The following is a 24,105-nucleotide window of genomic DNA, read 5'->3' as shown; positions in this document are numbered from 1 at the left end:
TGTGTAAATTGATCTTCTAAAACAAGTGGCCCCTTGCTACAAGAGCTTCTAGGAAGAGAAGGTGTGTGGTTGTTCCCAGTGTGTGCATTAAGGAACAGCAACGCCCAGAGGGATGTGTGGTCTTACAACGAAGGCCGTTTGCAAAGATTTGTTTTGGGAGCAGAGTTACGTGTAGGTAATGGTTTTGATATCTTGCAAACTCAGCTTAAGGGTTTCCAAGGAGTTTAGCACAGACATTGTAGGTGAGTCTGCCTAGAGGTGAAAGTAAATACATGTAGTTTAACAGAGATTCTATTATTACTAACTGGGAAGGAATAGTGTTCAGTTGTTTGTAAAGTTTTCTTGGTAATTGTTTAGAAATCCGAATTGTGCTTCTTAAAAGTCATAAAAACCCATATCACATCCACGACAGGGTCATGGAATGGCCATGGGCAAGGACACTTCCACTAGACCAGCTTGCTCAGAGCCCTGTCCAACCTGGCCTTGAACACTTCCAGAATGGGGCATCCACAGCTTTTCTGGGCAACCTGTACCAGTGCCTCATTGCCCTCAAAGTAAATAATTTTCTCCTAATATCTACTCTAAACCTACTCTTTTTCAGTTTGAAGCCATTCTCCCTTGACATGTCACTACATTCTTTTGTAAATAGTCTCTTTCCATCTTTCTTGTAGGCTCCCTCCAGGAGAATTTGTAGTCTTGCAGGCTCTCCTCATAATAATTTCTATCTTAAAAATCACCTTTTGTATGTATCTGCAAGGTTATCTATAATTTAGACTTCAGAGCCAATTAGTTTAATTCAGAAACTGAAAAAAACCGTTAGAATTTATTGAAGTCTGTTATGCTCGATATAAAATTTTGTAGTGGAATGGGGGTCTGATCATAGGAAACTTACTGGGCCCAATCTTTTACTTTCTCCAAAGTGTAATGACTTCAGTGACAGTTTTGCCTACAGAAGGCCTCCCAGACTGGGGCGAAGACTTGAAATGTATTCTGAAGTTCATATGACGAAAGCCTATCTTCTAATCATTACATGTTGTTTATGGTGTACTGAGAAAATTTCTGATACTGTGAACATCGAATATGTAGAGTGCTTTCATGAATTCCATGGAGACATTATATGAATAACTTTTGCATTGACATGGGTATAAAAATGGGTTTCAGATGTCACTGTATGCCAAATTTCCAAAAAAAGCTACTAAATCTTCATGTATAATTTCGAGTGTACAATCAAATGAAAAAGACAGAATTCGTATATACATTGGCAATCTATGCATGTAAATTGGCAGTTAGCATGCATAAATCCTCAACGAAGTTTTTCTTTCAATTAGACCCTTGTTAAATCCATAGTAAGTCCATTAACCTCAGGGGAATTACTTTGGATTTAAAATGCAGTTAAATAAGAACTCTCTTTGGCTGCAAGTTCATTTCCTTTCTAAACTATGATTTGACTGGTACAGGGAGAACAGTTTTAAAATGAAGGTGGCACCTGTTTTCCTGTAAGAATATGTTTGATAATTCCTTTTTTTTTTTTTTTTTAAATAGATTCATCCTGTATGGAAAAGCTTCTTTCTAAAGACTGGAAGGAGAAGATGGAAAAATTAAACACAAGTGATCTCCTTGGAGAAATTAAAGGTATCTCACTAGATCAAATTTTAAATGTTTGCATATATTTTAGGAAGGGGATTGAGGATTTTTGAAAGTTCAGAAAAAATAATAGAAATAGCTGTAGAGGGTGGCGTTCTTTCCAGTCAACTCACCCTGCTTTTTAAGGTTTATCTTTGAAATGATGGATGAGTGTGCCAAAAAAATGGAGTATGTCACAATCAGTTATAGGCACTATCAGGGATGTTATCACAAAACACCAGGTTACTTACATTAGTTCACTGACATCAGCTATATATCTCTGAGCAGAGGAAGAGGAAGAAATGTGGAGTTACCAGTACTTGGTACCGCTTCTTCCCAGTTGCACAAACTGTGTGTAGAAACAGCTTTCAGATCATAAAAGGGGGTAGTTGTGTCATTGCTGTTCTAAATCTTTGATTCAAAACGGGAAAAAAATATTAAAAAATAGTATTTCTATTAATCCTATTATGTAGAGAAAGAGCAGGTCTGGATAAAATTTGGGACTTACCAAAATCAGTGCAAGATTTGTTGTATATGTGGACAATAATTTCCAGTATTTTCATGATTTCTTTAGCCAGCATCCTAGGAAAAGGGGAATTCTCTTGACAATCAAGTACTATGTAAAAAACTTTGAGTGGTTTTTCCCCCCCCATCAATTCTTCCATGCGTTTTCTTAGTGAGAAGAAATTCAGTGTTATTGATTAAGCAACAAATTTAAAATGTGCTTTTATTTTGTGCTGTGAGAAGGGGTCATAAGGCAGGTTTAAGGAGTACACAAAGTACCCAAGATTTATTTCTCTTCATTTGTATAATTTTATTAAACTGCAACTACAAAGCTGTGGAAACAAAGAGTCATGTTCATCCTATTAATAAATATTTTCTGTAAAATTCTTTAATGTAAAAAAAATATATATTCTATTTGATGAAAATTGATGCTTAGGGATTTAAATTTCCACTGAGGAAATTCAAGATAGTGCAATTTTTTTTTTTTTTTTATTATACAAGTAGATGAAAGATTGGGTCTTTTTAATAAGTAAGTTATAATTGGTTCCTTCAGGACCAAAAATCTGTTGGATTCTCCTGATTTTTCTGGTAGAATTATGACAATGCATATATGTTAGGCAGGAAAGAAATCCCATAGTAATATCAGTGACAGAAACATAGCATACAATTTTGCAGGAACATGTTAAAATTGACTGAAATAAAATCCAAAAAAATTATGTCTTGAAATCACAATCTATTTAAAGCTATATTGTCTCTTAATAGTGTGGAAAACATTGAATGCTAGTTGAATTATTATTGTCCATTAATTGCAAAATATAGCTACTTAGTCTTTAAATGGAAACTACTTGAATGCTATTAGCGAATCAAATGTAAAAGAGGTGGCATCTCTAACAATGCAGAATAATGTTCTTTCTTATTTTATATGGGAAAAAATGCTTTCTAATGGCATCTCATTTATTGAAAAAGAAAGGTTTGTTTTTTCTGGATTTACGTTGTTCCCCCTATTTTCTTAGCATATCTGTTTATCTGCAGAGTGAGTGGGTAGAGCTCTTGCCTCTCATCTTTTTCTCATCTACCTACAAAGCTCTCTCACTCCGATTTGGAAGAATTTTCAGCTACCTTTTCCAGGGGAATAGCCTATTAGCTGTATAAAAAGGATCATCAGGTTAGGCTCAGCAGATTTATATGTTGCTAGTCCCTCAGTCAGTTTCCACAGCCCATTTCCTGTATAACTGGTCCGTAAATGGTTATAATAGCTGCAGTATTCATCCATGCTGCTAGTTGGCTTCCAGCAAGACTAGATGCTGAATCTTTGCTACTGCAGCTGCATTTAATTTTTTTTAAAATAGAACCAGCATGGAAGACAAATAATGGTTGCTGTTATGTTGTGCTTTACACTTCAAACCTCTTGACAAAGACATTAGTGTTGTTTTATAGAAGAAGAAAACTAGGTGCAGAGTTACATAGCTTGAGTAAGGGCAGGTCTGAAGTTGGAATCCTTTCCTTTGGGCCCCCAAAACCATGGCCCAACCATTGTCTCCAGGCTGGTTACCTCTGAGCCAATAAAACCACTATTAACACAATAGTCTGGTATTAACTCCTATTAGCATTTTTTTTACCTTAAATCAGCTCTGAAAGGAAAAAGAAAACCACAAACAAATAACAACCTAATCCATGGCAGCATGAAAACCTGATTACATGAAGGAAACAAAACCAAGTAGGGGAAGCATACTTTAAAATAAATCCTTTCATTGTTCAAGGTGGTAAATTTCATAACCATGAAGGTCATTTTCATAGTGCTGGTTGAATTTCCAGCAAGGTAACTGGCAGGGCATTCTGGGATCTGAAAGAACTACATTTGAAAATCTGTTGTCTTTGTGAGGTCAAATATATTTTTCCTTAATTTCCATTAGATCCTAAATAATTTTATTTAATTGCCCTTGTGCAGAATTTTTGTTCATATTACTGAGAGCCTAACATAAAGACATCAAGGGATGCAGTAAAAATAAATAAATGTGTTCATTAGGGGAAAAAAGTCCTGATTATAAGGAAGCAAGGTGTTGTCCTGTGAGGAACCACAGCTACTGCTCTTTGCACTGACTGTTTCTGGGAGTTGTTTATTTTAGAGAGAAGGCGTTGTTCTCACTAAGGATAACCTGAGCACATATTCTTCCTCTGTGTCTGCACAACCACAGCCCTCCCCCTTCAGTGAAAGACTAGCATCTTGGTTGTGGGAAGGCAGTTCACTAAGAATCAGTGCCAGAAAAAAGGATGAAAGCAGGAAAAAAAAATGTACCACTGACACAAACTGTTTCTATTCATGTTTGGGAAGCACACAGACAAGAAGAAAAGATAATTGGCTGAGAGAAACAAATAAAAACGGTATTTTCTTGCTTTACCTTCTATATTTAGAACACAATAGTGTTAATCAAGATATAATTATAAACTATATCTATTAATTCAGACAATAGAGGCCAATACAAAAGTAACAAACAGTGAATAATTCATTTTTTCTCAGTGTGGGATTGTTCCTGCTCACAATTACTCTTGCACAGTGTGCTTCACTTGTAAAATTGCTTTTTCTGAGTTTCTTTATTAGGATTTCAGTTATTGATAATGGTCCAGATTCTTCCTTGAATTCCAGCCAAACAAGCCATTGACTTCAGGGAGGTTGCATGGAACTGAGGAGAATCTGGCAGAATGCTTTGTAGCCAAATTCCAGTGGTTAAATAAGTCTGCTTGTTCATTTGATATGTTTATAAATGAAACACATAGGTCAAATTTTCAAAGGTCTCTGAAGCAGTTGACCTGAGTTAAATGCCTTGCTCACCTGGAGAAAAAACCCCAGAGCACTCTGTGCAAATCATTTGATTGTATGCTGTTTGCCAGCGGGTGCATGCAAATAGATTTATCTAAGGTATACAAGCAATTTGTTAGGCTTACATCTGGCTTTTTCAGCATTTGGTTTCTTTCGTATATAAATTAAGATCAGGAAATACTTTTCATCCTGATTTTTGTTGTTACGTATTTGAATAAACAAAGTGAGGCAGGGTTCTTTTCTTTATTTCCAGATATTTGGGTGCACAGAGTTCTGTCCTCACTCTCCCTCACTGCATGTATTTCTGTTGCTTGGTTATCTAGTTTTTCTTCAGCAGCCACAGCTAGGCAGAGTAGCATCATTTATCACTATACAGAGTCTGTTTTAAGTTTTCTGTTTCTGTTCCAAATATAAATCTCTGGAATAGCACGGTCTTGCATGCATCAGGCAGTTGTCCTACTGAAATAGCCAGCAATGGTCTTTCTCAGCATGCAGAGTCTTTGAAGATCAAATAAGAAAGGTCAGTCTTTAAGTAACTTAAGCAATGATGTTATTGTGAAAGGGTCAGAATTGGTCTAGCAACCTCAGAGGAGAGTGACTCCTGGGTCACCAGCTACTGTGCTGCAGGTTAGTCCTCTGCCTTCCATTGGTGGTGGTTGCAACTGGAACTCTCTGTATTTATAGGCATTGTGACTTGAATGTCACATGCTGTCTTTTTGTACAGTAGACTCTATTTTGGGGAGGTGAGTGATTGATGTCCATGGCTTTATCCAACACAGAAGGCTGCTTCCATTATGCTTCCCATGCTTATCCCTTCTCCTTTTGTATTTGCTGCTTTATTAATAAGACTCTAAACTCCCTGTTTTGTGTGATGTGCACATTTAATGGCCTCATATTATTTGGGTAGGTGGGAGGCAGCATTCCTGTTTCCCAGGAAATGTTGAATTTAGTAAAATGAAGCAACTTCACCCATTTGATAGTCTACTTGCAAGATATCCACAAACAATTTTGGAAAGGATATTTTTCCCTGGTATAAGAACAGGAGAGATGCAAGAAAGTGTTTTCTAGGAGCATTTTTTTGTGTGTATTAATGACTGGAAGAGGACAGTGAGGCACAACTGTTTGAATCTAGTAATTTAACACTCTCCATTTCTGGAATAGTCTTGGAAAGAGTTGTGCATGAATGAATCCTCGAGAAAGTTGTGGTTTTTACAGTGAATTAATTTTTTTAAAACATGCATGATTTACAAAACATTTTAAAATGTTATTTTTGCTTCTATTTTATAAAATTTGTCTTCACAGATAAGCTTTCAGGTGTTTCTTGCTGCACTATATCAAATGTGAAGTCCATTTTGAGGAAAATAAATCTGTTTTCCTTTAGCCATGATCAACACCGTAGTCTGAATTTGCAGTAATTATTTTTCAGTATAATTGCTGAAAATTCTTTCTCATGAAGTCTAAGGGTATATAACAGTCTGCCTCATAAATATGTATAAATAAATATATATAAGTCTTATATCACAGAGGCACTCAGAGGTTTTTAATTATATCACTTTGTATGGCTATAGACATTTCAAAGCTCTCCTTTGTGCTCTCTGTTAAAAACATATTTTATTTCTTTTGAAGTCTGTGTGATATACATACTAGCAATTAAAAACTCAGCTCAGGCTTTGAGACACAAGGTCTTCTTAATTAAAACTCAAACAAAAGCTACAAGCAGAAGCCCCACTATATGATTAAGGTCTGAAGTGTTATGATACATTAGAATCATTGTTAACTGCTAGGATTTAAAAAATCAATACACAGGAAAAAGAATCAACTGGTTCCAATTAGTGAAACCAATGAAAACATCCAACAAAACAGCACAGCCCAGAACCCCTACACCCAAATCCTCAAGAAATTGGTCCTGATTAGGAATATACCACAGGCTATAAAGGTTTCTCGTAGTGAATTTATTGCCATGATCCAATGAAGTGATATATTTAGCTTTGTGTTGCAGCTCTCCAGATCAGAGCAATACTTTTGTTTTGCCATTACTTCAGCATTTTGTGTAACATGGTGCAAGGGCTATGCTTCCAGGTCTAACCTGACCTTCTAAATTAAAACATTTGAATGCCTGAATATTTCATAAGCACCTCCAACAGTTAATGTTTGCACGCCCTTTAGTTGTATTTGCTTGAAGAAAGTAATGGATTCCAAAACTGAAAACTTACCAAGCCCCATAGTATCTATTTGTTATGGTCAAGATACCAACACTCTTAGACTAATCAGCAGTGTGAAATAGACTAAACTGTATTTTCTTATGTCTTTTTTTTTTTGATATGAAGTATGTTCCTTCAGATTCTGGATTTAAACAGACATATCCCCAGCTGTACAGACAGAGGGTAGTTCTGTGGAAGAGATTGGACTGCTCACTGTACATAGTGCTAGTATTTAAATTATGTACATGTAAGTCTTGGCAGGATTGAAATTGTGTTTATCACATTAAAAAAAGCCAAATATTTTTTGTTGCTATAGTCTTTTGGTGAGAGGGTTGTATTTCAGTAGCACCTCTCACAATCATGCCTGCTTCTTATATTGACAGTGAATGGCAATTGCCATTTCTAGTTCTTAAAACTCCAGAACTATAAATTACACTGTAATCAACCTTTCACGTAAATCAAGTTTTCCATATTGTTGAATATATTTTATAAAAATCATCAAGCAGGATGCATGTCCTTTAGTTCCAGGCACACAATGAATTTTTTACTTACCACAATCACAGATATCTGTGTTTTTTACCTTATCAGTGTATATTTCTAAGCTTAGAAAGATTCAGAGGTCAATGTATGAACTCTGTACTACACTGAAATCAATATGACAGCTCACTTGAATTCTGGGTTCTGTGAAATGTGTCCCAAATAATGTAGTAAGAAATAGTATCAACTGTTCATGAGAAAAAGCAACAAGATGGATAATGATGCTAATAATAAGGAACTGAAATGGCAATACATTTCTTTTGCACATCAGAACAGACTGCCTACTGGAATATGATCTATTCTTTATTTTTACAATTAGTGACAAGAAAATGTATCATATTAAAATGTGTTTATTTTCAACTGCCATCTAATTTTTTTTTCTGCAGAAAAGAGGTTGCCTATAAACTAAAAATTACAGGCCGGTTTTCTCCACTTATTCCTCAAAAATTTACCATTTTCCTCTGTTGGGAGGTTGTTTTGGTGGCATATACATATATATATGTATTGATTTTCAGTATAACAGTCATTGCTTTCTGCACTAAATACAGAGCCTTTAACTGCAGTAGAAAGGCTTCTATACTGAAGAATGTATCACTACTAGGAACTTAGCACCTTCTCTTCTGAAAGTGGATGTCAGTGGCAAATTTCCATTTGACTCCAGTCCCAGCTTAGTCGCCAATGAAGTTTCTTACCTTTAGCAAAATAAAACTCCTGCTGATTTCTTATGGAAAAGAAAATGCATATGTAGGAGTTTGCACTGCTAAAACAAAAGTGGAATCTCCATTTCTTGCTTCATCACGCTTCAGTGCTTTCGGCTTTTTGTCGCTGTAGACTTACAAAGTCAAATTCTAACAAATTGATGAATGTTAGCATTTATCTAGAAAAATACATATAGGCACTGTACTGAAAGGACGGAATTTGGTCAATTTGGATTATGTGGAAACCTCTACATGTACTTTTATCAGTCCTTTGTTATGGATGTTTTTTATTCAGGGAACTTTAAATGTCAGATATAAAGAACACACTGTTCTGCAGCATCCTGTCCCTGGACACTGTTCAACCTGTGGAAGGGTGTAAGGAAAGGGCAAACATACACTAATATTTCCTCAGTATACTCTTCCAATTTCCCATGAAATATGATTAATGGGCTGCTTGATTCGGAGGTGGTAATTCGGGTTTAATGACCCTTGATAGAATTATCATCTATGAACATGTCCAATCACTTTTGAACCCTTTAACAGCCAGCTGCAGGGTCTATGGGGATAAGCTCAGCAGTTAGCAATATGCTGTATATTTGCACCTAGTAGCTTGTAGGTGTCCCCTAGATCTTAGAATGGACATTTTTAGAATGAACTGTTCCGTGTTCATGTTCTCTGTTACTCTGTCTCTTTTCCAGGTTGAAAAGTGAAAATATATTTATTTATTCTTTGTGTGAAAGCTGTTCTGCACTTTGACCACTCTTCTCAGCCTTCTCTGCAGTTAAATTGGAAAGAAACCTCTTGCATAAAATATGACTTTCTGAGCAGCATCAAACTTTGGCACTGATTAATGAGAACCTTTGTGGTAATTCTTTTCACTTCAGTTGGTTTTAAACTCCATTTCTGAATAGGGAGTTTTGTCTTGAAGTGGGATCTTGATGTGTAGATACTGTGTAGTAGTGAGGATATCCAGATGATATCAAAGATATCAGATTTTTTTTTCCTGAAGAGATACGTAAAAATACCTTACTGGGAACTCAACAAACTGTGGACCCTGAGGCAAGTCAGAAATGTAATCTGTAAAACTCAAGGCACATAGATAGAATTAGTACTAAGAAAAAAATGAAGTAGGAGCACGTTTAGTAACTCCCCTGCAACTGAGAATAGCAAGAACATAATATGCAACCTGACACAGCCACTGCCTCAAAAGCCTAAGCTCAATGAGGAATAGAAGAAGAAATACAAGAAGGGTTGTCCCTGTCCCCTCTAAACAAGTTGACCTTTCAGAAGAGGTTAATTATCAGTGTTTCTTTCAAGATATCTTGATTTGTTTAACTGTGTCACCTCACTTTGGATCTCACCAATGACATCTGACAGTTTTCTGCCAAAGGGCAAATCTAGCAAAACTGGGCTCATTTTCCTCGTTTTCACCTCCTCCTGCTAACATTAAAGTGATTTCAGGTTAATGATGATCCCCTTGCTCTAATCAGGTCATTGACAATAGGGTCCCCTTTCTTGGTGTGTGAATTGATATCAATTCACTATGTCTCTTCTGTTTCTCCCTCAAATATTTATGTTGGATTAAAGTAAATAACCAATTTTGTTTGTTTGTTTTCCTTTGTTCTTGCATGATTTGTGAATAGAGAAAGCTTTCAAACAGTATAAATGTGAAGTCCCATCGATCAATATCAACATATGAATTTTAAAGGAAATAGGTGTATTGAAATATTTTCCATAAAAATTTGTCTGAACAGAGGAAACAGAAACCTATTAAGGATGTAGCCTGCCCTGGTCCCATGAATTCATCATATGTATTACCCTCTGTGATAATAATATTAATAGATTTATAGCCAGGCAGCTTGATCAGATCTGGTTCTTTGTCATTAGCTCTCACCCTAGAACCATGTTATTATGGACATATCTTTCTTATCCTTTTTTCTTTAAATTGCTGTTAGCTTAACCCACATATCCTAATATTTACCTTAGCCTGTACTGATGTAATTTAACAAAGTTTAATATTAGACATATTATCATAAATGTTGAAGAGTTATCCAAGATTAAGCTGAGACCTGTTCAATAGCTGCTTAAAATTTGTTGCCCCATAGATGGTAATGAGAGGCTAACACACTCATGTTGGGAATGAATCCTCATGTCTATTAAGATTTGTTTGAACAGGTTTCCATCACAACAGGTGCACAATTACTTTATGAGTAAAATATTATCAGCCTTCCAAATTAGCCAGGGCAAAATGCAAGTTGTCTGATTAAATAATCAAACCCAATACTTAAAATGCACTTGATTTCCACAGGAATTTTAAGATGCTAAGTCCCAGTCTATCAGTGAAACTGTGATTGTTTGCAGCATGCAAGTAGCAGCTTGTAGAGTATCCTGTTTGGTATGTTTTACATAATTCACCCTACATTATACAACACAAAACCACAAAAAAAGCATATAATAATGGGTTTTACTTCTAGTAAAACAATTTTAGTCTTCCAATGAAGGTATTATATTGTATATTAAAATCAGAAAAAAAAGTGGGCCTCTAATGGAAAATAGTTTGAAAGTGTTCTGCATTCAATTAGGAGGCACACCAGTTTGGAAATACAAACCCCAATGTTCTTTTAAAATAATTTAGTTTATGAAGAGGGAGGAACTAGAGGAAAATCCTCTGAGTCTTAAGTGCGGCTTACAGTATAGACATCACATATGTCACCAGATACTGAATAGCTTAGCAAACACAGTAACTCAGAGACCCAAGAAATGCGTCAAATCTGAAACAGTAGGTTCACCAGGAAGGGAAAACTTAGCAGTGCAGCTGTCAGGCACAGATTATGTACAGGTAACTGTTTGTTTTCGTATCTGAACCTGTTTGTCAGTCAAAGAATGCTATGAATCAGGAGATGGGATCTCAAATACAAAACCACAAAGTCAGAGACAGCATCTGGAGGAACTCCAAGCCACAAAAATTAGGGAAGAAACACAGAGGGAACAAAAACTGTAAATGCTTGCATGGATTCTGCCTCTATATACATTGAATTTAAATAATTGTGTTGATACATCAGTAATAATAATTGCTGATAAAAATTATAGTCCTTATTTTGGGCAGCAATATGTTTTACTAAATGTGAAATTAAATGCAATTTGTATTAATTAGGGATAATATGAAAGTATGTAAGCGGTTGACATTTCCGATATTTTTAAACGCACTACTATGTGTGAAGATAGATCTTTTGCATTTGTTTTGACTTGGAAATACTGTAGATTGATATATGCCCCCAAAGTGTTCTGTTGACATAAGATCCCCATTCTAAACCCTGAGATCAGAAAATTATTTATGGTTCACTGTAGTTTGAAATTTAATTATGGGATTTGATCTTTGATGTAACTGTTTAGTAGACAATTGTAGTTCTCCCTGAGAGATGGAATATACCCTTAGTATAGACACTAAACCAAAATCTGATGTTAAATTGCAGGTGGCATGCTCAGGTTGCAAGATTTAAAAAGTCAGTATAGTGTATACAGATATTTTATGCAGGCTTATACAAATAAGTTGTTCCAAATGTCGGGAAATTTACAGATGTCAAATCTTGATTGATAACACCAAAAGAACAGATTTATTAAGGAAGGTAAAGAAAATGAAATGGGCATAGCTGTTCTGTGGATTTGTTTTTCCAGATTCCTTAAGAATCATAAAGTGTCTTTTAACTTGTAATTGAAAGTTTTACCTTCACTGCCTTCCTCTGGTGCCAGGACACATTTGCTTATGGATTGTTGGAATTCTGCAAGAGTTGCAGGATGACTGTGGATGTTCTTTTAGGGGCTGTATAGAACAGAGGTTTTCTACTTCAGGATACATTAATAAATTAATTGACCCTCTTATCTGTCTTTATTTTGTTGTTGTTGTTTTCTTCCCTTCCCAGGGGTTCTATAGTGTAATTTTGGGTCTCTTTGGCTCAACGGCCAAACACAGGGTGCCCATTTCTGAAGGATAAGGGTTTCTCTAAAAAGAAATACTTAATCCTATCAGGTTAAGGTCTGCCATTTTTCAAGATAGCAATGATTGACAAAGGCACTTTGTGTCTCTGCATACTCTCAGGAAACATATCCCACCATCAGACAGATATAAGCCCTGGGTGCTGAGTGGGACATAGTGAAAATTTTCCCTCTGCTGACCTGGAAAAAACCATAGTCATCTCCACACATAGCTAAAGTTCAGTTAACTTAATAGATAGGTGAGGTTCTTCTCCCACTTTGCCTTTTCCTGTTCCCTTCCATGTGTATTGTGCTCAAAACCACTGAGAAAACCTCTTTTCTGAATTATAGTTGCAAATACTGAAAACAGCTATGGTGATCAGCAGCAAATAACCCATGACAGAATACATGTGTTAATTGCTCATCGGCTGAATCTGCCATAAAAAATTCACATGATGATATCTATGTCTGTGTAAAATATTCAAATATATTAAAAACATAGAAATTAATACAAAGTTCAAGTTTGGAAGTGAGGGAAAAACTGAAGATTGATGTATTGAAAGTGAGTGGTTTTAACTAGTTTTTATGGAATAGTTTTTGCTAAGGACAAAAGTGTTCCTTCCAATAGGCTCACTCCAACACCTACAGAATGATTGGATGAGGCCCTGAGCAACCTGGTCTAGTGGAAGTTGTCCCTGCCCATGGCAGAGGTGCTGGAATGGGATGATCTTTGAGGTCCCTTCCAACCCAAGCCATTCCATGCTTCTGTGGTCTCTTAAAGGAGAGCACTGCTCTTATCAAAGTCAGATCATGCAGATCAGCTGGCATCACCACTTCCAAGGCTGAGACGGTGGCTCCTGTTCAAAATGATAACATTCACAGACTCAGTTTTGAAAGAGTTCATTTTCTGCAGTTCAAGAACTCAAGGTGTGTTATATTTGTTTAATGATGATCTTGACTGACCGCTAAAAGAAGGGAAACGGTTAAAAGATACTGTGAGAATTAGAAGGTTAGCTGGTAAACTAGGTAATGCTTTTGCCATCTGTACCTATTCAGGCTTTTAGAGGCTTAGTAATGCTATTTTTTGTCAGTGTTAGCTATGTCATAGCAGGTGTAGAGTTGTCGAGTTGGTTAAGCAACTGAGGGTAACTCCTTCCTAAGCTAAATTAATAACTAAAGCAATAATGAGTTCTTGACCTTTTTTTTTCGCAAAGGGAAAGAAATGTGAAAGAGTGTGTATAAGTGTTGCCTTTTAAATGCATTTAAATGTGTTGTCTTGTATTCATTCATCCACTTATGCAAGCTGGCTGTCTTATGCAGACTTCTGTCTATATATGTTGAGTCCATGATAGAGCTGAAGCTGTGGGTTTAGCTTTACTGCAGGCTGCTGATGTCTCCTAAATGCAGAACATTTAGGGTACACAAGAGCAGGGAAACCTCATCTTTCCTATGGCATATCCAGCCAAGGCTCCAAGGAGGAATTTGAAAATTTCCACGTGAATGAACTCCATGCCACTTGGAAGTTCCCAAAGTGCTACTGAGTTCTAGAAAGTGTTATCTAAATATCCCAAGTCCTCCAGCAGTCTTTCAACAATATTTCTATTTATTTTTCTGTTTATTTTAATACCCTGAAGCAGCACAATGTATTGATGGTTATACTTTAGAAGTTACTTTAAGGATGCGGTTGAAAACATTTGCTGTCCTAAGTTTATTACCTGTGTGAAACTCAAAGTGAGCAACTTTAGGTTTTCACCAAAACCTGTCAGCCCTAAGCCTAAGGTATAGACTATCACACAGATTCAGGTTGTCATGTCCACTAGTTGGTGTTGCACATCAGAAAAGTAAATGAAACTACTTCTGTGTTAAGGAAAGACAGTTGGCTGACCCATAGGCATGAATTTCCATACAGGAAAAACAAGTCTTAAAAAAAAATCATCAAGTACTGTATTTGAAGGGCTAAAGTTGCTACAAAAGAACTCAGAGAAAAAATAGAAGGGAGGTCTGTGGCATAAAGGGGAAAAAACAGCATAATAGCCATTTGACTTCAGGAGTAATCTTAAATTCAGACACAGGAATGAGGAAGAACGGGGAAAAATTGTACCTTCGCACTAATAGTATCTCTCCCTCTGACTATTTTCTGTTCTGGGGCTTTCCAGATCCTGGTGGGGTTTGTGTATTTTGAAATAGTCAAATAGATTCCTCTTCCCTTTTCCAAGTACCTGTCCAGTCTGCCCTTGAACCTATATAAAACTCTGAGCCAGCATCATTTAGAAAGACATTCCACAGCACTAGTGTCCATTGTGTGAAGAACATCAGGATCAAATTAACTGAAAACTTTAAAGGTGATGTTATGTGATTCACACACATTTATCTCATTTTAAAAAAATAGTTTAAAATGTCATCTGAGTCAATGGGTCTTATGGCTTCAAATGTTTTTGAAAACATGACCGTAGGGATATTTGCAATAGTAAGAGGCCCAAATCTCTTAAAAGACCTGGCCCAGAGACACCTAAATCTGAGAAACCCCTGGGAAAAATAACTGAGATTTTTGTGAGTGCAAAGAGATTGAAATTTTGATTTAAAATTTCTTTAAAATTCATAGGTAGAAGATAACCACAAAATACACTGCTTGAGTTCAAAATGTTTTTGCAGTCACAATTAGCCCTCATCTAAGACATTATCTCAGCATCACAGTTACTCTGAAGTAACTTCTAAGAAACACTTCAGAAACATTGTGTCGAAGTGCAATAGGTGTGTTCTTCCAGGCAAAACTCTTTTTTTTTTTTTTTTTTTTTTTTTTTTTTAATAGGACATTTAAAAGGAAGATGATTAACTTTCAAAAGCAACTGAGAGTAGCCTCAGTAGAAATCTGTTTTCCCTGCTTCTGCTTGTTCTTTGTGTTTTTAGTTTGAGTGCCTTGTTAGGAAGGAAAAATAGTGCTGCAATTGTGGCTGCTGTAGAAATAAAATAATGAAAATGTAACCTGGACAGTATTAAGTTGTCTTAAGGAGAGAGAAACAATTAGAGGATCCTGATTTCTTAAATATACCCCAGATCTATTTATAATATATTGAATTAGAATGCTGTTATAGCAGAATTTAAAACTTCTTGGTATGTTTTCTGCATATTCCCAGTGCTTCAAGCTTTATTGTGAATTGTTGTAACACTGTGCTTAAGGTTCTGCTAAATTTATGCCTTTGAGTATTGGATTAGATCAAGACTTTTGAGCAGGCATGCTTTTTGAGCATTTTCTTTCTGCGTGATCCTATTTGAGTGGTAGAATACCTATGAAAGCACAAAAAATAACCTGATACCACTCTGGGTTGGGACTGTGAAGAACTTAATTAGCAAAGACTGTAGCAAAGGGCTGTGCTAAATATTTTGGTTTGTGATCAACTGGGTATACAAATAAATTGAATTAAGAAAAGTTCTAACTGCCCTTTAGTTGCTTCTGAGAACCATCTGGCTAAACACACTCATGCTTGTGGTTAGAGTATAATTATTTCAGAACACTCTTGGAATATGTGTGGAACTTCAGCCTGCACATGTAGACCACCCCCTTTATGCTCTGGTTAATGTGATTTAGGAGGTTTTTCTCTAGGTAGAAAACTTGTCTGATAATTTTGTATTGTATTTACAGGAGCACAACAAGGTGGTCATAGAATTCTAATTTGCTCTGGATTGCATTATTTTCATTTAATTATTTATTTATAAAATAAACCTGGAGCGTACAAGAGCATAGTTTACTTGTTTGGCTTTTGTTTCTCATACCCAAGCAGTGCGCTTGTGGTTATTTCAAAAGACACAAGACCACTCTTATTTGTAGAATAAACAGGCTCTGCTGAATTGGTTTTACAGATTGTTAGGTTGCATGCAGCAGATAACTAGCACTTTCAATTTATAACTCTTTGATTATGAACTAAATTTAAAATAATATTCAGATTCACGAGCCTGAAGCTGCCAATTTTGACCACCTAATGCCATTATTAATGAACATATCAATGGACCTCTTTCAAAGCCCACTGAAATGAGAGTAAATCCTTCAACTCACTTCTCTGGGCACATTCTAAATGTATAAAATGTTGCTGCTTTTCCATACATATCAAAGGCTTTCAACTAAATTGTCTCTTCTCAGATGAGGTAGGAAGTTTCTTCTTTACAGCTTCTATGATAGACAGGCTATGCTAATGTCCTTGTTTTGCAATAAACTTTGCTTCTTCATTACTTATCACCAGAGGCAATAAAAATCTTCAGAGGCAAATATAAGTTTTTCATTGATATACTTGTTTGTATTTGTAAGACATGAAAGATGAACATGTAATTAAGATCAAAATTAAAATTTATATTTTAAGTATATAAATCTTGCAGTACTAATACTCCTCATATTTATATTTAGACATTTCTGAGTTGTGTAGCTAATAATTACTAACTAAAAACTCATGGAAGTAACTTATTTAACAAGATATAAAAAGTAACTGCAAGACATCAGAAGTCAGGGCACATTTCACAGGGGCACATCTCCTCTCTTGTGTATATTGTGCATTCTGGATGCAGCAGAAGAAATGCATTTGGGTTACAATTTTCAGTATAGGAAAAGAGGCAAGTCTGCTGGAGTGTTCTGGAGTGTGATCCTCAGTGTCAGCTTTAAGGCAAATGAGCCCAAATAATTGAATCCTGATATGTAAATCAATTACCTTTTGATAGAAAAGCTGCAGTGGCACCTATGGAAAGGATCTCTACCCTTCTTGCACCCACAGAGAAAAATTCTAATTCCTATCCTTGTTCTCGTAGCCCTCCCTGGCACACAGGTGGGTCAGCTTCACTGCTCCTTAAAACTAGATTAGGCCCACAGGAAGGCATAGTGATGAGATGTGGATTTTTCACCTGATTTGCATGTGTCCAGCTGCAGAATTACACACAAAAGCTGCCTGAAGTTCAACTGTCCCCTTTTCTTTCCATCACCCCATGGATGTATTTGTAGACATTAAAGTAAAGTGCTCCTCGCTATTTAAAGAGAAGAATCACATTATTTCTTCAATACTGTGACAAAGAACAGAAAAAAATTTTAAACTCTCCTTTTCTGTAGCTTGCTCTTTAAAATTGAAAACTCAATTAAAACATAGGTTTTTTTTTACCTTTCATTATTAATCCATAGTTTAGACAGTGGAGAAGAGTGAAAAAATCCAAACAAAAGCTTCTTTTACATCATGGGCCTTTTTAATGAAAGATAAATAATCAGCTAAAGAAATCACAAGTAACTAGCTCCTGTTAGGTAAGGAAATTAATGTCATCTAATTCATATGAGCTGTACTCATCAAATGAGACATTAAGCAAACTTCCTCTAAACTCAGCTTCCTTCCAGCTACTTTTATACATGTACATATACAATTCTCTTTCCAGAATAAGATTAGATAGCACAGATATTCACTTTATCCCTGTGATTGAAAATACAAGTCTTAATTGGGGGGCTCTTCCTTCTAAATAAGTGCTTTTTTGCACTTGCATGGGAAGAAATACTAGTATTAAAAGAATGAAAAATCGTGTATTTCTTGAAATTCTATCATGTTTACAAAATGTAAAAATAAGATTAATAGCACCCAGAAATCACTTGTTAAAGTTTAAATTGAATATGGAAACAAAATTACTTTTATCCAGCTCCGTGCTGTTAGGAAAGAACAATCAATGAAATGGGGCAATTTCAAAATCAGTATTGAATTCTCCATTTAAATTTCTTTCTTCAGCAGACTCCCAATCTTTTTGTGTTACTTGATAAGGTCCTACTTATTCCAGACTGTCATCCATTCTGACTCTCAACACTGTAATTCCAAAGAAGACACTACCTATGATTGTATATAAGCAAAAGAAAATCTCATTTCACATCTAAAAGAGGATGTCACAAAAATTGTCTTACCATACATTTTACTGCAATGTTTTATATGAATATTAGAGACGGGTTAGCAGTCATATATCCAATCCTCCCCATCAAGGCACAGGGGCAAATATTAGAAATAAAATATTCTTTCTTCTTTTCTGGAAATGAAATTTAGGGATTTTCTATTGAATTCAAACATCTAAAACATTGCTTAATTTAATTACGATGCAGTGAGACTACTAGTGCAGCAGAACTTCATTCAGCAAATATTAGGAATCAGAAGAGAAAAATAAAAATTGAAAAAATTATCCATAAAACAAAATAATGTTTAGGAAAAAATGCCATTGTGTTGGAATTTTTTGGAAGCTGGTGTAAAAGGTTGGGCAGTATTTCTCTGTGTAAGCACTTCACTCTCAGTTTTACATTTGTAGTTTCACATTAAGCTGTAAACAGCTCACGGAGAGAGTTTGATAAGAAAGTGCATTTAAAATGTCTAATACTAAGTACACAGTTTTTTATGCCAAATGATGTTGTCAGGAAAAAGCAGTCTCAGACCTAAACCCGGGATTTTAGTAAGGTTTCTACATGGCCAATATAGTGAGTTTTCTAGAACCTGAGGTGAGGTTTTTTTGACATCTCTTTGACAAGTCTGCTATTGGTTCTTCTATAATTACAAAATTCAGCCAAAGCTGTTAAAAGTATTCCTGTGTTTTGGGCCAGGTTCAGAGATAAAATAATAGGAAAGGTGAACAACTGGCTTCCCTTAGTGTTTATGGGAACATGGGGATCAGCTCTCATGCCATTGTAAATACTGGGTGTTTCTACTGAAGTTTTTGATCTACATGTATGTGTAGATAATCTGAAGGGAGAGTTAGACCTGCTGAGTTTTTAATCCCAGTGTAATGAAGAAGCAACGGGCATTGTGAACATAATTACTGAGGGACTTGATTTTTCTGCTATTTAGTATTTGTGTCCCATTATCAGAAGGAAAACCTTTGGATATCTCCGTTTCCCCATGAGACTTCCCCTCTTTTGCTACATGACAACTTAAATCCTTGTAGAACTATTGGGTTGAAGTTAGTTTTACATCCCTTGCAAATGGGAAAAGTTAAAGCATTTAACTTTCAAACCGTGTTTATGAAGTTCATCTTCTTAAGGAAGACATTATTTTGACCTGCTATTTTTGCTTGTGCTTAATGTGTGTTCTCTGATAGGGAAAAAAAACCAATCTTGTGCTTTTTTCACTCACAATATTAATGTCCACAAGAAAAGATGGCAAACATCATCTGTGTGGGGATGTTTTCACAGAGAAGGTTCTGATCCTGAAAATTTATTCCTACTATGACATTTGAGTATTTTTGCTATCCTTATTAGCACAGTTCCTGATATCTCAGTGCGGATTCTTCTCCAGAAGAGGAACTGTTCTATCAGTAAATGATGTTTAGATTTTGTTTGTTGGTTTTTTTTTTTTTTGTCATTTCACTTTCAATACCTCTTTTATCTTGATTTTTTTTCTAATATGCTATTTCTGTCTATTATATGGCCCAAAAATGTGGTTTGTAGTCTTTACTGTTATTGTCAGCATAGCATCCTCCTCCCCTTCCCCTCCATGATCTAGGGAAGTACTGTCATCTGTATTTAAATGGGAAAATCTGAAACCGAAGGTCAGGATATTTTTTCAGCTCCCAAGTCCTGAGTGAGTGCCTTAAATAGGGACTGTCTTTATTTTAATTTGTATTTTTTTTTTCTTTAAAAACATTGGAATTGAGCATTGGAGTCAATAACAATATTAATAATGTGAATTTTCTCTCTATATAATGCCACTGTGTTATTTTGATGTGCTATGCCCTGGGCTACAGTCTACTCAGTTAAGAAAACAAAACTACTCATTTTTCTCTTTATCTCATATTTTAGTGTTTGTATTGCTGTACAGATTACTCACAGCCTGTGGCCTCTGCTATATCATTATATTCTAACTCAACAAGAGCAGGTTGGCTATGAGATGTAGTTGAAATGTATAATATGCATTTCTCTGTTTATATCCAGCAATATCACATTTTTGCTACATAGACTCTGAACAGCTTGTTTTGATTACATATGAAGCTTTACTAAACCTAATGAAAACACTATTCACAACCAAATCTCTACTTGCTGCTGAAAAACCCTACAAATAATTTATTCAAAAAATCATTGTCTTCCTTCCATGTGCACGTGTATGAATTAACACTTAGTGTGTACTTTTAATATCATTTAGAGTGTAAATCTGCAAGTTCTTCTGGATTTAAGAGAAATTCTAAGAAATGAGCTGAAGTGAGTTTTATTTTTTTTTAAATTTATTTTTTAAAATAGAAGACAATAGTAAAATAGAATGGTATCTGTGAGATAGTAACAAAATCACTAAACATATTTGAAGTCCTCCAAGGCTTATAGATAGAGTTCTTCTTTTCATGTGTGTGAAAGGAAGTAAGGAGTCCAAGAGATTTGCTGGAATTCTGCTTTTTGCTGGGCACCGGTTTGGAGGAGGGGGAGGTTGAAGCTCTGGCTAACATCACATTCTTTCCTGCATTCCTGACGTGGATTACATTTTAGGACTCAACTGCAGATTCATCACATTGCTAAAATCGGTGCAACGTTTCACTGTGCTGCTCCATGAGCTGACCAGGCACTTCTCAATCCAAACCTTTGCCTAGCACCTTGCTTTGACAGCTATGGAGCTGTTTGGGAGTAACTTGCGAGCAGTTTCTGTTGGTTCAGTCGCTGCATTATTTTTATTTTGAATGTATTGGTTCACTTTGATTGGAACTGTTGTGAAAAGCAGTCAAGGAAGAAAACCTCTGAATATAAGGCATCACTCAGGAAACACTTGAGAATTGCTAAGAAACAATGCAAGAGCAAGGAGTCCAATGAACATGTGAGAAAAAAAATTGTTATTTGGAGGAGCAAAGCTACGGTACGAGCATTTGCTGGACATACTGATGCCTCAGTTGCCAGCAGGTGATGGCAAATCTTTAGGGGAAATATTCAACTGGATTACTATAGACATTCTTGTGACTTGTTCTTAATGCAGTGTAAATGTTTTGGCGATTCATGATGTCTGAAGAAAGGGATAAATCCATCAAATTCTTTTTAGAAGGGAAAAAACATCAGAGCGGGACACTTTAGGTGGTCAGATAGGGCTCAGTTGAACCTGAACACTCAGAGGTGCCTGTGAGGGCACTTCTGGGCAGGGCCTGCTGACTCTGTTCCAGCTCAGTGTCAGGCAGAGATCTGGGTGTGTGGACGGGATGAAAGCCTTGGGAGGAGCCAAACTGAAAGGCAATGGGTGCAGGATCCCAGAGCCTGGGAGATGTATGTGGGTATGGAGGGTCCCTGTCCTCGCCTGTCTGTGGCCACAGCGACATGGGACAATGAAGGGTTGGTATGTTCTCACTGAGCTGATTTCATATTCACTCAGCTATTCAGATGTTTTCTGGCTAAACAAAGACAGGACCATGATAAGTATAGAATTGTTTTAAAAGTCTGCTGTTTTGCAAATGATACATGTTTCAAATTGCTCCCACCTAAGAAATTGCTGCGACGTTTGAGGTTTAGTATGTATGGAATTAGGAGAAAACTTGTGGACTATCAGTAAAGCATTTTCATCCTTCTCATAAAGTATAACTAATTTAAACTCTTTTTTGTTTTTAAAATCTGACATTTTTCTCTACAGAAAATTTTCAGTAGTTCTTAATATTAATTCCCATTACTGTCTGTGGACATATGGTAATAAAATTTCCTTGCTCAAAGCTGAAAATGCAGAATCATTTTGAGACATAAAGGGAGAGGAGGGATCTTACACCTTCCCAAGAGAAGCTATCCGGTGTGTTTTGCATGCTGGACATGTTTGCTGTGCTGCTTTCTGCACTGGGATGCTACAAAGCACAATGGGAGCATTTATAAAACTTTTTATTGACTAAGAACAGGACAGTAGCATATGGGAACACCAACAATTGCTAACTGATCATGAAATAAAGAAATTCCAGTATTCTAGTGTTATAAAAAGGGGGGGGGGGGGAAAAAGTCATTCAGAACTTAGTCATATTGGTTCAGCTGTTGTAACCAAAGACTGATAAGATAATAGGGGTCTTTGTGGCTGTTTTCTACTGAAATGCTTTATCTTTATGATACACTTGGGGCCCTTTAGAGTGGAAGCTTTTTAAACTGCTGCTGGAGTTAGAACTCAAATTAGATGCTGTTGCAATGGCAAGGGGGCTCCTTAGTCAGGCAGCCCTCACAAAGTGACTTTTATCTCTGAAGCCCTTCCATTAGATTGTTACTTTCTTCTGTTTTTTCTGTTTATTTTTGTTGACTTTTGCTGCCCTATTTTGTGGCATTTAGAAGGTGACCCAATCAAAAAAGGGTAAATGCTAAATGCTGGACAGAGCCTGTGAAGTGGAAACATCACAGCCCATCTGATGTGTGCTGCAGACTTCAGTGTTAGACAGAATGGTTTAACCAGGTTATCTCTGGGAAGCTAAGATCAAATACACTTTCTTTTATGTCTAGCATTGTGTTTTTGCTTTCTTTTCAAACAATGTCCATAAAGTAATAAAATCCCCTCCAACCTAACAGAGGAATTGAGTCACAAAGGCTTTTTTTTAAAGAAAAAAAAAAGCTGAAATTTCTTAACTCAATTCAAAATAATTTTTGATCGTTGGTTGAACTGCTTTGGCTGATGATACTTTGGAACTGCAGTTATGTGATTTAAAGCCCTACTTTAGCGTTTGGCAAAGTCCACACTTCTTTCTTGCATTACTGTCTCCTGATTTCATAAAAGTCACACTATGTGTTTGTTCTAGAAACATAACAGGAGTAATAATTTGTGATTTATTAATTTGTATTTCCTGTAAGCGTATGGAGCAAAAGTTAGTTTAGATGCAGTGCATAAACAAGGATGTTATTTGTCATGCTTTACACTAATCACAGAATTCAAGAGAACCAATAATACTTTGCAGCTGTGTAGAGATTCCATGCAAAGGTCTCAAAGCACTTCAGAAACATTAACTAACCAGGCATAAAAACCTCTGATTGGTAGTGTTTTACTTCGTGTACATGTTGGAAAACTAAGGCAAGCACATTCAAGAACCCACAGTAATTTAATGTCACAGCTAAGAACCCTGCTTTAGCAAGCTATGGATCATGCCTATAAAATTTTTGGTTTATTTATGACTCCAGTATTTTGTCTTTTATTCACTTGATAGAATATGTGGTTTTATCTAGTTTTCTTTTCCTGAGTGCCAGAGAGATTAGTTTAAATTACGCTGTGTAAGCCTAGAAGTCTATTTTTTGTTATGCCTGTTTCTTTTTTTCCCCCCTTACCAGCAGCTATTGCTCTGCCTCCACCTCATGACAGCTTGCCACAAGGACAGTAAAAAATTTAACATTGAAAAGCCCTCCAGTGTTTTCTGACATGCAGTTACACTGGTATATAGACTGAATAGGTAGTAAAAGGTAACAGGAGTGTTGTAAGGTGGCAAACCAGTGGTTGATACAGGAACTATCATTGTATTGTATATCTAAGCTTACAGGATACTTGTTTGTTTGTTTTTTTTTTTTTTTTGCACTACTTAAAGAAATCTAGGTAGATGAAGTGAAGGATGAGGTTTATGATTTTTATAAAATGCACTGTAAGATACATGATGCTCTTTCTATTACTTTATGTAACAGAAATCATGTAGCATTCTAATTGGCTTTAAAAGATAGAGTTTTGCCACAAGCAGAATTTTTTCTAAATGTAATTTTAGACCACAAGTTGAACTCTTCTCTCTTTTTCAGCAGATTTATAGCTACTTTTTATTTTCCCTCTCCTGGTTAGATTGACCTATGACCAGAATTTCTCAA

General features: G+C 36.0%; 1 protein-coding gene across 8 annotated transcripts in view; it reads left to right on the top strand.

The window, feature by feature from the left end:
* The window catches only part of SOX6 (SRY-box 6), a 374,497-nt gene that overhangs the window by 198,737 nt on the left and 151,655 nt on the right, over positions 1-24,105 (top strand). For all 8 annotated transcript variants that reach the window (XM_017726582.1, XM_017726580.1, XM_017726583.1 and 5 more), the window contains one exon: positions 1,543-1,632. In XM_017726582.1, the coding sequence (XP_017582071.1) occupies positions 1,543-1,632 (90 nt within the window). The remainder of the gene's footprint in view (positions 1-1,542; positions 1,633-24,105) is intronic.

The sequence above is a fragment of the Corvus brachyrhynchos genome, unplaced genomic scaffold, assembly GCF_000691975.1.
Source record: "Corvus brachyrhynchos isolate BGI_N302 unplaced genomic scaffold, ASM69197v1 scaffold62, whole genome shotgun sequence".
Lineage (NCBI taxonomy): Eukaryota > Metazoa > Chordata > Aves > Passeriformes > Corvidae > Corvus > Corvus brachyrhynchos.
The sequence above is the reverse complement of the archived record's forward strand: the minus strand, read 5'-3'. Positions and strand labels throughout refer to the sequence as shown.